Source organism: Dendropsophus ebraccatus, chromosome 5 (assembly GCF_027789765.1).
Source record: "Dendropsophus ebraccatus isolate aDenEbr1 chromosome 5, aDenEbr1.pat, whole genome shotgun sequence".
Classification (NCBI taxonomy): Eukaryota; Metazoa; Chordata; class Amphibia; order Anura; family Hylidae; genus Dendropsophus; species Dendropsophus ebraccatus.
Window position 1 is genome coordinate 22004422 of NC_091458.1, and position 17572 is coordinate 22021993.

Sequence of the window (17572 nt, forward strand, 5' to 3'; positions counted from 1 at the left end):
TTGAGTTGCGTTCATCTCTAGACTGAAAGCAAATCTCTGAAAATGCGCTCATCTTTTTAAGGAAAAAGTTAGCAGTTTAAGGATATTCCCCATAAAGCCACTAGGCTTGATCGAACATCCAACAAAGCTAGGTTCGATCGAACTCGAACCTAGCCGGACGTTCCGTATTTGATTGCTGAAGTCTTCACGGTCCTATTACCTAGGCTGAATACCGGAATTCCAGGCGGTCCCCGGGATGTCTCCTCCTTCCGCACGGACCGTAAAGACATCAGCAATCAAATACGGAACGTCCAGCTAGATTCGAGTTCGATCGAACCTTGCTTTTTCTGATGTTCGATCAAGCCTAAAAGCCACCTGACATGGTTTCAGTATTAAAATCCCTTTGAAAAACACTGTGTGTGAACAAACCCTAATAAGCCTAAGTCCACACCAGCATCAGAGGCCCCGTTGAGGCCTCCATTGCAGATTCCGTCCACATAACCAATGACAAAAATATAGTAAGGGCTATCATATTTTTCTGCTTAAAAGTCCGTTCACGCATAGTGAGTCCACAGCAGATTTCACACTGAGTTTTGCAGCAAATCCGCTGTGATACTCAGGACCATTACAGTCTATGGCCCTGTATTCTTGCAGCTGAATGAACAAATGTAGTGACAGCAATGTGAACTATTTAACTGCCGTGGGGTTAAAAAATAATAAACAGGCAATGCTTACCTTCCTACGATCCACCGGTGTGGTTCTGCTTCAGTCTCCGGGTCTCGGCTCACTGACAGCCCACTCAGCCAATCACTGGACGAGAAGACTGAAGCAGGACCATGCCAGGGGATCGCAGGCAGGTAAGCATTGGCTGTTTTTTTTTTTTTCACATGGCCGTCACTACATTCTCGCAGCGGAACACCCTAGACCATAATGGTACTGAGTATCTATATTTGCTGCAAATTGCACACATAGGTGACCTATAGTGTTGAGCAAACTTTTGCCGATCCCAAATGCTTGACATTTGACTTCCGCTGCCTGTAGAAGTTAAATGCAGCCCTAGGGCTGTCAAGAAGACATGGATACAAGATGTGGCTGTATCCATGTTTTTCACAAATCCCTAAGGCATCCAACTTCTCCAGACACCAAATTTGCTCAACACTAACGTCCTTCCTTACCTTTCAAATTTGCTTGACATATACAAAATGAGTACTGTCAAATTAACATTTAAAAAAATATATGACTTTGAATTGTTTATACTATATGTGTGGCCGCCCAGTGGTTGTAATGTGAACTGCAGCCTGTAATTTTATTAGCGTGTCACAATGTATTGGATATTGGAATCAAGTTCTTAGAAAATTTCTGGAAAGGTAAGGATGGACACATTTGTTTTGACCAGATTTGCAGTTTGTTCCGATCTGGTCGGTACAGATGCGTCCACCTGGCTACTACTTTATACCTACAAAACAAAAGAGAAAAAAAAGAGGCCCCTTCAAATTGATCAGGAAAAAAAAATAGAATGAATTTTAAAATTTTATAGGGAGGATGAATCATATTGAGTTGACTTGGACTTACCTTCAACATCGAACCAGAGAGGAATATTGGAAGGCTGCACGGTGACAACCCCCACAATCTCTGTCACTTTATCACTTTCCATGACGGTAAAGTTGTAGAAAGGTTCATCGAAAGTGAGGGGGGTAGGTGAAGGAGCAGGCTTCTTTATCCATTCGATATGGAGTCGGGCAGTGGAGGATTTCTGAGGACGCCCATTGTCTACAGCTTTTATCTGAGGATAAAAGAAATATATACATGTTACTCTTTTCTATTGTTTAGATAAGATGGTTTATGGAGCCATGTGCAGGCAGTGTTTTAAATGGGGAGAGGGAAGTAGGCTTGGAATAAACCATATAATGGGTATAAGAACCTTTCAATTCTCCTCCAACGTCTCCCGTAACATGCCCAATCCTTTTGTTCTTGGTGGAGATAATCCACCTACAGAGGAGCCTGGCAGCCACTTACTCCCATTTCCTTATTTAGAACACATTCACAATTGGCCAAGCTAAGCCTACAAGTATATTGGGAAGCCAGAAGAGATAGCTGTAGGCCAACTGAGCAATTGGCCAACAGCTATATGAAGTGTTTGGACAGCGTTACTCTGTCTGGCCACACAAGAGGAATGGCAACATCCAGGTATCAATATATTAAATGGTCACTGTAATTTCAAACAACGTCCCTTTAAATAATAGGCTATGTCATATGTAACATGTTTGTAAATCAAATTATTTCCTAAAAAATAAATTACTTCTCAAAAACAGCTCTAAATTCTTGCTTGCTTGTTGGCTCTCTAGTATGCAATCATCTGTCTACTGCTTGTTGTTATAGGTAATCTGTCTCCAGTTACAGATCAGTAATCACTTTGCCGTATTGGTCTACTAGGCATTGCCCCAACCTAGCCAGACTCCTGCGCCACACAGATAAGGGGCTACAACCTGGAACAACTGTCTGTGGATGGATTCCTGGCTTTGATATTTCCTATTTCATATCCTTAGACTCGTAATTAAGTTGGATATTGAGGACCCCTTAATATGGTGGTTTTGGTGGTCTCCTTTCTGGAGTGACCCCCCTTAGCTATGTGCTTCCCTGGGATATCTGGCTAGACCTGTGTTTTGAGACTTTTATTTGACACTCCGCAGACTCTTTTGCACATCTAACAGATAGACCAGGACAGAACACAGGAAGTGGGTGTGGTTCTTAACTAGTGCTCTGTGCAGAAGGGAGTTCCAGAAGCTGTGTGCATCCTATCTGAGCTTTTCTGCCTACTCAAGATGGATCTGACTGAAAGGTAAATCTAGACTACCCTTTCAGCAGCAACAGCAGCAGTTCTTTATTTGCTGTAACCTTTTCCTTGTTGTGCTGCAATTTCTCCCCTTGCCGCTTACGTAGAACGTTGCAAAACCAGTGAATCTTTAACTCTTGTCCTATCATAGGCCTTCCATTATAGAGTACTGTAAATCCTGCCCTATCTCAGTGTAGCCTATTTAGTCCAATGCACTTATTTCAAAACATAGCAGAGAGGAATAGGTGCTGTCCTGTGATTGGGCCCAGCTGTAGTTGTGCCCAATAAACAGCACAAAAAATTGTTCTGCACCATGGAGGTGACTCTCAGGGACTCAAGAGAAGACTATAAACCATCCCCCAGCACAGTACAGTTTGGTAGTTGGCACAGGACCAATGAGGCAAGTGTCTGTCTGCTATATACTTGTGGCATCATCAGGACAGAGGGGAAGCATCTATTTTATCATCTTCGTAGGCTGTAATTAATTTTTTTTTTATTTAAAAATTTACTTACTGTAAATTTACAGTAAAATTACTGAAAATAGGGGACACGTGTAAGATCGTGGGAGGTCCGACCTCTGTTGCCCCCTGGGGATCTATAGATTGCTGCCCTGGCTCATTTGTTATGAATGGAGCTGTGGGTCGGCACTCAATTTCAACTCTCTCCGGCAGAGAATGAATGGAGCTGCGGCACTATTTATTACAAAGGAGTTGGGGCACTGATCTGGAGCTCCTTAGAAGGCATGGAGGTCGCACCCCCCGTGATCTCATACTTGTCCTCTATCCTGTGGATGAGAAACTTTCATTTTAAATCAACAAACCCCTTTAATAACTAAAACTTTCCATGAAAATCACACAAAAACATAAAATTACAAAAATAAAAAAAATTATGGAAAGACAAAAAAAAACAAAAAAACATAGCTATTTCTGGTTCTTAGCCTAAACGGTTGAGCTCAGTGTACGGCAGATCTGTTTTGAATTAAAGGCAAATGTATCATTTATGGCAGCATGCTGTTCTTGCCTTTCTGGTTCCCGGGGGAACTGGCCGCTTGCACTTGCAAATTTAAAATACAAGTAGGTAGTGAAGTGTTTTGATTTTGCATTAGCCTTGTAAATAACCTTCTCTGGCTCACTGTTAAACAACGTGAAAAGAATGGATAATGAATTCTTACTGTTAAGATGTCGTAACTTCCAGCTGAAAACTGCTTTCTGGAAGACACCATGCCAGTCTTAGGGTCGATGAAAAACTTGCCATCTTCGTTGCCGTCAACGATCGTGTAGGAGATCTCGGCGTTCGGACCTTCGTCTTTGTCAAAGGCAAAAGCTCTGTAGATGGGTTCTCCTCTTTTCTTACGGTCTCTTTCTGGAAGTTTGATCTGGTATACTTTTTCCGGGAATTGGGGTTTGTTATCATTCTCATCCAAGACTTGAACCACGACCCAGACGGTGGAATGCTTGGGTGATGGACCTCCATCGCTGACTGTCACCTGTAAGTGGGTAAAAGGATAATGATAGGAATGACTTACTGTAGGCCAATGGAAATAACATAACGCTCATCTACTCTCAATAAGGTTGTAAATTGCTATTAGTATACAACAAAAAGTCGTTAGATCTGTTGGAATGATTAGATGGACAGATAGTTAAAACATCCTTCAAAAGTTACAAGTCCTTGTACAACATATAACCTTAATACTTACCGTGTTTTCTGGCTTATAAGGCGACTGGGCTTATAAGACGACCCCTGACTTTTAAGAAGATTGTCAGCTGTCTGCCTTATACGCTGGAAAATGTTAACCAAGGGTTAACTGCAGCTAAATTTAGAAAAAAACAAACGGTTAACTCACCTGGGGCCCGTTCCCGGTGTTCGCGCGTCTCCTGTCCCGTTCCCAGTGCAGGCAGTGTGACACACACACTGCCTGCGCCGGGGACCCACCAAAGCTCGGCTATTAGGGAGAGCTTCGGGGGATCCCCGGCGCAGAAAGTTTACTTCCTGCGCTGGGAACGGGCCGGGAGATGAGCAGAGGCTGGGAACGGGCCCCAGGTGAGTTAACTTTTTTTAATAATGGACGCCCCATACGGTGGGGGTGCGGCCTTTTTTGAGCCCCCGCTCCCCCACGGTATGGGGCGACCATACCCGGCGTATAAGACAACCCCCGACTTTCCCCGATTTTTCAGGGTTAAAAAGTCATCTTGTACGCCCAAAAATATGGTAATATTTGTTAAACCAACCCTAATGCTGGATCGATGGTACTACTAACAGTGTAGGCACTGTAGGCACAATGTAGGCACAATGGTGGTAGATAGAGATGATAGAGATGGAGCGCAACTCATCATGCTCGAGTCTGTCCGAACCCGGAAGTCTAGGCTTTTAATTACTAGTTGTTGAAAAAGATCTGGGAGCCCTGGAAAACATGGATGCAGCCATAGGTAATCAAATGCAGAGACTTCCAGGTTCGGGCGGACTTGAGCATGCCTCAGTGGTAGATGTAAATCAGTGTTGAAGAACACTGAACACAAACAAACATTAGAAAACCAGTATCAACGTGCATTACGTGGAAATTTGAGTGAAATACTGATCTAGATTTCATGATGGACTATTTCCCTTTAGTCTGATCTGCGAGCACAATGGTATTACCAAGCCTTACTATGCAATTACATGTAGACACGGACAGTTCTCCATAGCCTGAGTGTAAGTTTGTAGAACAATTTCCCCTGTTGTGCTCAAGTTACCCCATTCCGACAACTTGTCACCCTATAATCAAATGATCAAAAAAAAAAAAAGACTTCCACTGCGCTTAAGAGATGTTACTTCACATCTGATTACTACGTTTCAATGCTCCCCAATTCCAGCTGCCAATTATTTGGTATATTTAGAAGGCATCAGATGAAAAGACTAAATGCAATTAGCAGAATGCTGATTAGACTGGCACGTGCCAAGAGGACGGCTAGCGGCGTGGGCTGAAGTGCTATGAAGTCAACTTTGTATTGGGGTGAACTTGGATAGACACATCAGGCCTCTCCATTCCGCAGCTCGGACAGTTATCGAGTTTACTGATCTCTTTATCTAGACAATGGCGTCAGTGAGAATCTCCGAGCCGGGATGGCAGGTTTCCACACTGTTGAGTCAGGTAATTTTGATTATTACACATTGATTGCTGTGCTGTTTATCAGCTTCGCGGCTCACTGCAGCATAAAACGCCTTCCCACTGGATGGTCTATTTCACAGAAAAGCTATATCCAAAGCACAATTTCACATTGTATCATCTCCCCTGCTGGAATGTTAATGCTGAAAATCCCTCTGCAGTGCCAAACGTACTCCGAAAACCTGCTACACTGCTAGAAATCAATATGAACTGGGGATATACAACCAACTCCATCAGCAATACTTAATATGCTTTCAGTAATGTGCTTAAAGGGAAGGTCCACCCTTATACACTTTTTCCATTTGGAAATCCATAACATTTAAGGCTTAATTAATATCCTATTTTCTTTATTGTGGTTATCGCTCCATTTTAGTGATACAGAACTCCAAATTCCATGCATAGTGAAAAAGTTAACAATTCAGATAGCTCTCAGAATCCACTAGAGGGAGCAGTGGAGATTAAAGCTCATTAAGAACACAATGTAATAACATGGTATGCAGGATGCTCTTTAGCCCACCCTAGTGGTGGCTGCAGGCACTTAGAATCCAATATTTTTTTGTAAAACAGGATCACCCAAGACTTACAAAGAGGCACAAGAAGATTTGGAGGACACAAACTTCTCTCTCTATATGTCAGCAAAGTGTATGAGTGTTAACACAGCAATACTCCCTTCTGCTTAGACATCAAGCTTTTCTACTCTAGGAAGAAGTTTCAAAACCCCACCTAAACTGAAGACAAGAATGGTACAAAAGTGGCCATGTTTTTGTAGCGCTGGATATTGATTTCCCAATACTCTTTAGGGAGATGTTCATTCACAATGGGATAAAACTACAGAAACAGGTAGAGCCATATATATATATACCCCTAAAATTTGGTTGATGGAGGTCTTGGGCATCGAACCCCTATGATTTTTATAGTCAAAGCGTAGAGAGGAAACCAGGAACTGATTAGATCCATGTGGGAGAGAAACTGTATAGGGATGTAAGTTACTTTACTAAAAATAAAATTTTTCATATATATATACTCCAGGAACATTTGTTTTCTTTCAGGTCATGCTACTTTTTAAAAATCTCAAGTCTGTCTTCCAGTACTTATCAACTGTTGTACGTCCTGCAGGAAGTGGTGTATTCTTTCCAGTCTGACACAGTGCTCTCTGCTGCCACCTCTGTCCATGTCAGGAACTGTCCAGAGCATTAACAAATCCCCATAGAAAACCTCTATTGCTCTGGATAGTACCTGACATGGACAGAGGTGGCAGCAGAGAGCACTGTGTCAGACTGGAAAGAACACACTACTTCCTGCAGGACATATAGCAGCTGATAAGTACTGAAAGAAAACAATTTTTTTTAAAAAAGTAATTTCTAAATTTATATAGCTTTCAGACACATGTTGACTTAAAGGGGTTATCCAGCGCTACAAAAACATGGCCACTTTTCCTCCTACTGTTGTCTCCAGTTCAGGTGCGGTTTGCAAATAAGCTCCATTTACTTCAATGGAACAGAGTTTCAAAATCCCACCCAAACTGGAGACAACAGTAGGGGGGAAGTGGCCTTTTTTTTGTAGTGCTGGATAACCCCTTTAAAAGAAAAAAAATTGCTGGAATTCCCCTTTAAGTTCAACGTGAATAGATGCCTTTAGAAAAAAAAATGCAGATTTTATCTTTTTTTATTTTTTTTAATTGATTTTTTTTTTTTTTGTAAGCCTATAATTCACATAAAAAGTTTAGGGTGACTGTATCTGTTATTGTCAAACACAAGGAATCCTGAAGCACAGCGTATGAGTGAAATATTAAGTAGTGAAGGGCGCTGTGCCTGGCTGGTCTCATCCCCACAATCCTTTCCAAGAGTGCTTGTCTGGGAAAAACAATTCAGCGAGTGAGGTCGAGCTCAGGCTGACAGCTGGATGCAAGTTATGACAGTAGCAGAAGATGACACCACGTACCCTTTGTCTAAAATAAATATATAAAAATCCCCTTAACCGCAAGACCTTGAAAGACCGAGCAAGAAGTTCATATCCTGAGCCAGACGGAGAGACCATAAATATGAGCAAAGGAAAATCAATTCTGCGGAAATTGTTCAATTGCTGCTCTCAGCGATCAATAATACAGAGTGGCATTTCTCAACCTTCCTAAGCCTGGTACCCCACAGTTAAGAAATTTAACCGAGTACCCCCCAAAGCTACGCTCCATCACAATCAAAATGTTGCCAGTAGAGGAAAGTCGATGATAATTCAATTACAAATAAAGGTGTAGGTGTAAAAAGTCAATGAAGAGCTTTACAGTATTCCCCCAATTGATACTGCCATACAATAATTACTTAAATGGGTAGGCCACTTTATAGTAATATTGCTCAGTGTACAGTATTAGTATGTGTACTCCCATTGCTAACTGACAGAAGTCAAAATCAGACTCCCTTCCTCTAGGCTGTGCTGTCCTGCCCTGTGGTGAGCCTGTCCATAAGATGGCTGACATGGAGGAGCATGTGACCATGCCCCACCCCCAAGTGTGCAACACTGAGCCTGTATATGCCTATGGTGGACACTGGTCACATGGTCCTCCATGTCAGCCATCTTATGGACAGGCTCACCTCAGGGCAGGACAGCACAGCCTAGATGAAGGGAGTGTGATTTTAGCTCTATGAGGTACACAGGGAGCTGCTGTCAGTAAGTAATGTGAGTACACTTATTAATACTGTACAATTTTAAAATAAAGTGGCCAACCCCCCTAAAGGGAATGCATCTAGGTACATCCCTTTGGTTTTTTCACATGAACAGACCGGCGCTAGAGCAAGGATGCCGATGGTGTGGTCCTAATTTCAAACTGTTCCCACAAACGGCATCAGTCTATTTCCGAGCACTGGCCAGGCACAAATCACTGAGGACGGGCCTGTGGACGGTGACGGAACCCCCTTCCCTCTATGACGCCGCTTTGTTAGAATTAATGGAGTCACATCACATAGGGGAGACCATCACACTAGGGGCAAGCGGGCCCACCCCCAGTGCTTCATGTCTGGCCAGTGCTCGCCACCGGGCGGGCTGAACAGTGCTCTGGAGGGCGAAGGAACGCCCCTTAGTGCTCCTAACAAACAAATGTGCATACTTTTATAGCATTGAAAACAGCGTCATTCAAGAGCATGGCGATGGTTATAAGGAGTTAAGCGGCTATCTGGAACGATCAGCAACATTGTATGCAGTTTCCCTTTAAAGCGACTCTGTACCCACAACCTGCCGCCCCCCCCCCCCCAGACCACTTGTACCTTCAGATAGCTGCTTTAATCCAAGATCTGTCCTGGGGTCCGTTCGGCAGGGGATGCAGTTATTGTCATAAAAACAACTTTTAATTCGGCAGCGCTGTGTCTAATGGCCGGGGCTTACATTTGTATATGCATTAGGCTGGCACCACCTCTCTTTCCTTCCTCCCCACCCTCCTCATCATTAGGAATGATCCAGAAACATTTAATGCTGTTTGAGCTTTGCACAGGTGTATTAACGATCCAGCCCATGTTCATTATACACACAGGTGGGGAATAGGAAGCAATCCGCCTGGAGCATTCCTAATGATGAAGAGGGTGGGGAGGAAGGACAGAGAGGTGGTGCCAGCCTAATGCATATACAAATGTAAGCCCCGGCCATTAGACACAGCGCTGCCGAATTAAAAGTTGTTTTTATGACAATAACTGCATCCCCTGCCGAACGGACCCCAGGACAGATCTTGGATTAAAAGCAGCTGAAGGTACAAGCGGTTTGGGGAGTCAGATTGTGGGTACAGAGTCACTTTAAAGATGTACAGTATACACCATTAAAGCCTACACTTTTATTAACCACAAAATATTAGGGAATACGTATGTACTCTACAGAACGATTTCACCTTCACATTTTATATTACTAATATAATGTTTGATTTTCTATTGTACAAAGTAGTTCCTGGGGGTCTTTTCCCGATTCTTTGGGTTCTTCTCCAAATCTAAACAGTGAAATGCTTCCTAATCCGGTATCAATTACTGCCGGTATACTACCGCTGGCATGCAGCTCCCCTCACAGTTAATACTATGATTTATTTAGTTCAACCGGTCTGTATTGAGGATATCAGTTCCGGCTGGCAGTCGCGTTGAGGAATTGGCTCGGCGTTGCTCTCATTCATTTTAAGGCCATATGGTCTACCTGGTGAGAACAAATCTGTTAATGATTATACAGCATGTCTCTTACTAACCATGGGATTAGGGAAATATAATTATGAATTGCATTGCTCAAGGGAAAAGTAATTACATTTAAATTGTGTATTTCTAGGGAGTGGGCTGAACCCGATCATTTCTCCGCTTTATTTCTGGTTATTAAATTTTAACTTTCCGGAAAGTACATTTTGTAACACAGGAAAAATTAGGTATAAAGTGAATTCCTGCTGCGACAGAGGGTGAGAGATCCTAAATGGTCTTCGATAATACGACCCAAGTAACCGCAAGGGAGGCCACTTGTAATGAAGTTAGGGCCCAACTACATGGTGCGATTATTGGCTGAACAGGCTGATATTGTTACGGCCGGAGTCGTGGATCTGATCTACGACTGGGAGCGATGACATATGTCGCACTAGGGTGCAGAGCCTAAGGGGCCGCTGGTCCTCACCAGTGCTCACCGCAAGGCGGGATGGACTTTCTGTGGCAGGTGACCACCAGGTTGCTACCCCTGGCTTGACTTGCTAGCGGCGGCGGGCGAGGTGCAGCTGGAGACACGTTGGCAGGCAGCAGGAACACAGCAGGACTCTAGGCTGGAACCACAGGCAGCGAGAACTGGGAACCACGGGCAGGAGTCACGGGAGAGCCGGGACCACACGCTAGGAAGCAAGCAGAAGCTTAAACACTAGGGTCAGGGCAGGAATTTATAAGGAGGTGTAATGCACTTTCACAAATCAGGGATGCACTGTCCCTTTAAATCTGAGAGAGTCAATGTGCTCGCCCTAGGAGGCGGAGATGTGCACTCCGGCCAAGAGGACGGCGAGCTGGAGCAATGAAGCGCCCCAAGGTCTGGATACATGGGCTACGGCGTCTGCAGACAGCAAGGAGGTGGGAAAGCGGGTGCAGCAGCAGCCCAGAGCGTAAGCCGCTGCCGCAGCACTGACAGATATCGCCCTGTATAATCTGGTTAGTGATCAGCTGATAAACAAACACTCGATCATCAGCTGAAAAATTGTCATTCATCAGCCGCATGTCTCATCGTGATGTGTGGTCAGCAGGAAAGGGATGCATGAACTATCCTTTCAATGTGGCTTTTGAAGGCTTTGTAAATGATCGCCAATCATTGGGATCAACCCTCGTTTAGGGCCCTTAAAGGGGTTATTTAGTGTTAGAAAAACATGGCCACTTTCGTCCATAGACAATATGACTCTTGCCTCCAGTTCAAGTGTCGTTTGCAATTAAGCTCCATTCACTACAATGGAACTAAGTTACAAAACCTGTACCCAGACTGGAGACAAGAGCGGAGCTGTTTCTGGCCATGTTTTTCTAACACTGGATAGCCCTTTTAAGGTGGCCATAAACCTTAGGCTTATGTTGGCCGAACCAGCCGTGCGTGATCGTTATTGAAGGTGTATGGCCTCTTTTAGTTAGTGTCCCTTCCCCCTGTGCCCTTTATATTCTGGCATCTCCCAAAGGTAATATCTGATAATTCAGAACCACAAAGGACACATAATCCATAAAGACTATGGATAGGCATAGTATGGCTTCAATGTAGCTTATGGTCCTTTTACATAGAGCGATTATCGTTCAAATTTTTGCAATAACAATCGCATTTGAGTCATAATCGGCTCAAGTAAATACAGCGAACGATCAAGTGACCAGCGAGAAATCATTCATCGTGATCTTTCAACATGTTCTCAAATCATCGCTGGTCGCTCACTGATAATTTGCAGATCGCTTCGTCTAAACAGTCTTTCGCAGATTCACCCTAGTGTGTGAGATGGCCTTAAGCGATCTTAAAATGATCGTAAAATTTTTTTTTCCGAACGATTTACCTCTCCATCTAAACGTCAACCAGTGTAAAAAAAAAAAATGTTTCTTCTAAATCATTAAACGATGGATTGAGCGAATTATGGCTCCATGTAAAAGGACCATTACAGTGAATCTGTGACCCCCTGACTGCCTATTGAGCCGGTGGCACCGCTGGATACATAGGGGACCCTCTCTTATTGCTTTGGGAATGAACTATACAGTTTCAGAACTTTGTTTCCTGTTTTCTTCATCATGGATCAAGCTAGCTACTGTATATGACCAAGTCTATTACCTGCTGCCTGTCCGACCTCTGCGTATGACTGCTCTGACCTGCGCCCATCTGACCTCGTTTTCTGCCCATTGTTCTATCATCACACATTTCTTTTTTAGTCCGTTCATGCATCAACTCTATGTGATTTGATGTGGGAAAGACTATGGGAAGGTGAATAATTCACAATCTCTTAGACACTGTTCATCGGCTTCGCCATATGCCTAATCCATGGACATAGGGTCCGCACTGTCTCCAGTAGGTCTCATGTCAATACATATGTCAGAGCTGTGTTTGGAAGGCGGTAGAGTGGCCCATAGAATACCCATGGCTCTCCATAGCTGTAGCACCATATGGTGCCCTGTAATGTGTGTGGGGGGATTCATCAATAAGTCATCGTACAGTTGGCCGGGCGCCATGCAGAGGTAGAGTAAGGTGAAGTCCATGGAGCTCTATGACATCCATACAACTCTTGGGTTCATTTGTATGAAGCCTTAGGTTACATTGAGGACGCCGCTTTGACGGGACATCTGCTTCATGGCTTCTAGAGTTAACTTAACACGAGATGAACAGATGTTGGCTGCGTACAAGTATATAACCTGGTTTTAATCCGAACCTGTGGAAACCATATGTCCTTTATTAAGACGCTTAATCCTGTAGCCCACATGGTTGTTCAATTTTTTTTTTTTAAGACTGAAAGTGCACACATCTTTTCTCCCCCCTCCTCCTCTGGTAATGAGTTTTGGCAAAGTAGCTGAAAGAGCTTGATACCTGGATCCATGGCAAAGATGCTTATGTCTGCCAAAGATTCACGCTCCCTCTGTGATCTATCAGGATTACAACTCTGGTTTGGGTTTCATATTTCCATAATCTACTTTTTCCATAAAACAGTGCCCCTCCTTTCCATAGGCTTTGTCTGGTATTGCAGCTCAGCCCCATGTAAGTGACTAATACTGGTCATACCTATAAGATAGCTGTTGGCTGAAGGCTTGTCTTGCTGGACTTGCCTAAATATTCAGTTTCCGCAACGTTTTCCAAACCCAAGAGCTCAACATTTGACTTCAAGTGACTGGAGAAGGTAGATGTCGCCCTAGGGTTTCCAGGAAAATATGGATTCAGCCTCTGGCCTATGGATGTATTCACTCATTTTCCAGGGCTCCCTAGGGCAGGATCCATCTTCTCCAGCCGTGTTGGTCTCAGCACTACTTTTAGCCTTTTTGGACAAAGGGATTTGGGCATATTGACATCATATTGCTCAACATTGGTGGGTAAAGAAGAGTCTGGAAGTTCCAGACACATTAGAAGGTTGGCCAGCCCTTTTGAAAATGCCAGGTTTAGTTGATATTAATGTACTCTATATGGTCAGTCTAAATCTGAAGTGAAGACTGAATGTGCCCACACTGTAGATGTTAATGGTTACCCTGCTCTGCATACTTGCTAGATGCTAAACCTTGTACATGAGCAACGAAGAGCAGGGAGTAAGTGTGTGTGTGGGGGTGGGCGGGGGTGTATGCTGCTGCTCAGCCCGGCCTCTCATGCATGCTGCTTCTCAGCCCTGCCTTTATGATACTTACGCTTAGAAGGAAAACATGATTTTAGAACTGTGTACCAACTAAGACAGGCAGTATTAGTTGTATCAGCTATCTGCCCATGTCCACAGTTCTGAGCATGATATACTGTAGAGCTGTTAGATTCCATTTAAAAGGGTTTACCGGGCCCCCTTGGGGGTCTCTGTGTCGGTGCCCCCGACCCCTTTGTTTTGAATAGCTCTGGCCGGCACATGACCTTCGGCTCTATATATTTTCTATTCCTGTGGATAGGGGACAAGTATTTTTTAACCGGACAACCCCTTTAAGACTGGACTGCAATGCCAGACACAGCCTATATAAAAGGGTGGCGCTCTTCCAAAATAAAAACATGTTAAAAAATAAATACAACAACACAAAAAAAGATCCTTCCCTCAATTGCTCTTTTCCCAATACACTCAGACGTCTGCATGGAAGTAGAGCGGGGATGCGACGTGTCATCTCTTGGCGTCTTGTTATACACATGATTATATAGCATCGGAATATTCAGCCTTTTTTGGTTTAATTTTCACTATCAGCAGGAACTAAATACCTTCACTCGGCCTTATTTTAATGGCTCTGATTGCTTCTCAGCATTGAGAACAGATGGCCCCAATTTACCCAATGACGGGAGTCCTTTATACTGGAGCAGTGGCAAGCCACCACGGCCGACTATTACATGATACTAGGTGATAATTGTCCTGCAAATGGTGGGAGAAGAAAGGGACATTGTGATGATGCAGGTGTGGGAGAGTCTCTGCCTCGCTGCCTCTTTATGTTCTTATGCACACTGGGCTATTATATCTCACAGAGCCATTTAGCTGTTGTTTTTAAATTTTTAGTCTTGTCTTAAAGGGCAACTCCAGTTATAACTGTAGTGAAGAATGGAGCAGTTACCCCTCCAATGTGAGCTGTGGATGAATATAAAATATAAACTTTTTTTTTTTAACGCGGTTTAATATGTTATAATGGTTCTAAGATTTATAATTTTTTTTATCTACTTTCTGGTATTTTATATCTTCTTTTTTTCTGGTGCTTTCTTTGTTTTCTCTTCAGAACTTCTCGATCCTCCTTAGCCGCCCTCTGTGGTCCCGACACAATTAACTGCCCGCAGGAAAAGTATTCTCAAAGTTAGAAGCAAAGGAAACTTTTTATCCTTTGGTGTGGAAAAGATGGCATGGGGGCACGCTGGAGGTGCCGGGCAACAGTAGGAAGCAAATGTGACCTAACAGTAAAGACGGCAATAGAAGTGCCTGCCACTGAGATAATTGTGTGGTGTGGGCTCGCCTAAAGGGCCAGGAAAGTACAGTCATCTGCTTCATGGTAGAACAAGAGTTTAAAGCAACAATGTACAGAATACAATATCAACACCACAGATGTAATTGTGTCAGCAGACAAACCAAAATTTAAAGGGCAATTTCACTTTTAAAAAGAAAATTCACAACATTTCACAGTCATGTACAGGGGTATATATAGAGAAGACTAGGTTTCAAAGTAAATTTTTGAAGGAGAAGTCCGGCAACATTTTTTATTAAAGTATTGTATTGCCCCCCAAAAGTTGTTAGGTCCCATGTATTATAGTAGAGGTGGAGCTAAGCTGTTAGGTGACATGTCTTACAGTAGAGGTGGAGCTAAGATGTTAGGTTACATGTATTACAGTAGAGGTGGAGCTAAGATGTTAGGTTACATGTATTACAGTAGAGGTGGAGCTAAGATGTTAGGTTACATGTATTACAGTAGAGGTGGAGCTAAGCTGTTAGGTCCCATGTCTTACAGTAGAGGTGGAGCTAAGATGTTAGGTCCCATGTATTACAGTAGAGGTGGAGTTAAGCTGTTAGGTGACATGTCTTACAGTAGAGGCGGAGCTAAGATGTTAGGTCCCATGTCTTACAGTAGAGGTGGAGCTAAGCTGTTAGGTCCCATGTCTTACAGTAGAGGTGGAGCTAAGATGTTAGGTCCCATGTCTTACAGTAGAGGTGGAGCTAAGCTGTTAGGTCCCAGGTCTAACAGTAGAGGTGGAGCTAAGCTGTTAGGTCCCAGGTCTTACAGTAGAGGTGGAGCTAAGCTGTTAGGTGACATGTCTTACAGTAGAGGTGGAGCTAAGCTGTTAGGTCCCAGGTCTAACAGTAGAGGTGGAGCTAAGCTGTTAGGTCCCATGTCTTACAGTAGAGGTGGAGCTAAGATGTTAGGTCCCATGTTTTACAGTAGAGGTGGAGCTAAGCTGTTAGGTCCCATGTCTTACAGTAGAGGTGGAGCTAAGCTGTTAGGTGACATGTCTTACAGTAGAGGTGGAGCTAAGCTGTTAGGAGGTGACATGTCTTACAGTAGAGGTGGAGCTAAGCTGTTAGGTCCCATGTATTACAGTAGAGGTGGAGCTAAGATGTTAGGTTACATGTATTACAGTAGAGGTGGAGCTAAGATGTTAGGTCCCATGTATTACAGTAGAGGTGGAGCTAAGCTGTTAGGTCCCATGTATTACAGTAGAGGTGGAGCTAAGCTGTTAGGTGACATGTCTTACAGTAGAGGTGGAGCTAAGATGTTAGGTCCCATGTCTTACAGTAGAGGTGGAGCTAAGCTGTTAGGTGACATGTCTTACAGTAGAGGTGGAGCTAAGATGTTAGGTCCCATGTCTTACAGTAGAGGTGGAGCTAAGCTGTTAGGTGACATGTCTTACAGTAGAGGTGGAGCTAAGCTGTTAGATCATATGTCTTACAGTAGAGGTGGAGCTAAGCTGTTAGGTGACATGTCTTACAGTAGAGGTGGAGTTAAGCTGTTAGGCCCCAGGTCTTACAGTAGAGGTGGGGCTAAGCTGTTAGGTCCCAGGTCTTACAGTAGAGGTGGAGCTAAGCTGTTAGGTTACATGTATTACAGTAGAGGTGGAGCTAAGATGTTAGGTCCCATGTATTACAGTAGAGGTGGAGCTAAGCTGTTAGGTCCCATGTATTACAGTAGAGGTGGAGCTAAGCTGTTAGGTCCCAGGTCTTACAGTAGAGGTGGAGCTAAGCTGTTAGGTGACATGTCTTACAGTAGAGGTGGGGTTAAGCTGTTAGGTCCCAGGTCTTACAGTAGAGGTGGAGTTAAGCTGTTAGGTCCCATGTATTACAGTAGAGGTGGGGCTAAGCTGTTAGGTCCCATGTCTTACAGTAGAGGTGGAGTTAAGCTGTTAGGTCCCATGTCTTACAGTAGAGGTGGAGTTAAGCTGTTAGGTCCCATGTATTACAGTAGAGGTGGAGCTAAGCTGTTAGGTCCCAGGTCTAACTGTAAAGGTGGAGCTAAGCTGTTAGGTGACATGTCTTACAGTAGAGGTGGAGCTAAGCTGTTAGATCATATGTCTTACAGTAGAGGTGGAGCTAAGCTGTTAGGTGACATGTCTTACAGTAGAGGTGGAGCTAAGATGTTAGGTCCCATGTATTACAGTAGAGGTGGAGCTAAGCTGTTAGGTGACATGTCTTACAGTAGAGGTGGAGCTAAGATGTTAGGTCCCATGTCTTACAGTAGTGGTGGAGCTAAGCTGTTAGGTCCCATGTCTTACAGTAGAGGTGGAGCTAAGCTGTTAGGTGACATGTCTTACAGTAGAGGTGGAGCTAAGCTGTTAGGTGACATGTCTTACAGTAGAGGTGGAGCTAAGCTGTTAGATCATATGTCTTACAGTAGAGGTGGAGCTAAGCTGTTAGGTCCCAGGTCTTACAGTAGAGGTGGAGCTAAGCTGTTAGGTCCCAGGTCTTACAGTAGAGGTGGAGCTAAGCTGTTAGGTGACATGTCTTACAGTAGAGGTGGAGCTAAGCTGTTAGGTGACATGTCTTACAG

At 43.8% G+C, this 17572-nt stretch overlaps 1 protein-coding gene across 5 annotated transcripts in view; it reads right to left on the reverse strand.

The window, feature by feature from the left end:
- The window catches only part of FAT3 (FAT atypical cadherin 3), a 485754-nt gene that overhangs the window by 132352 nt on the left and 335830 nt on the right, over nucleotides 1-17572 (reverse strand). For all 5 annotated transcript variants that reach the window (XM_069969660.1, XM_069969659.1, XM_069969657.1 and 2 more), the window contains exons 6-7: nucleotides 3984-4298; nucleotides 1552-1762 (exon numbers count right to left, since the gene is read on the reverse strand). In XM_069969660.1, coding sequence (XP_069825761.1) covers nucleotides 1552-1762; nucleotides 3984-4298 — 526 coding nt within the window. The remainder of the gene's footprint in view (nucleotides 1-1551; nucleotides 1763-3983; nucleotides 4299-17572) is intronic.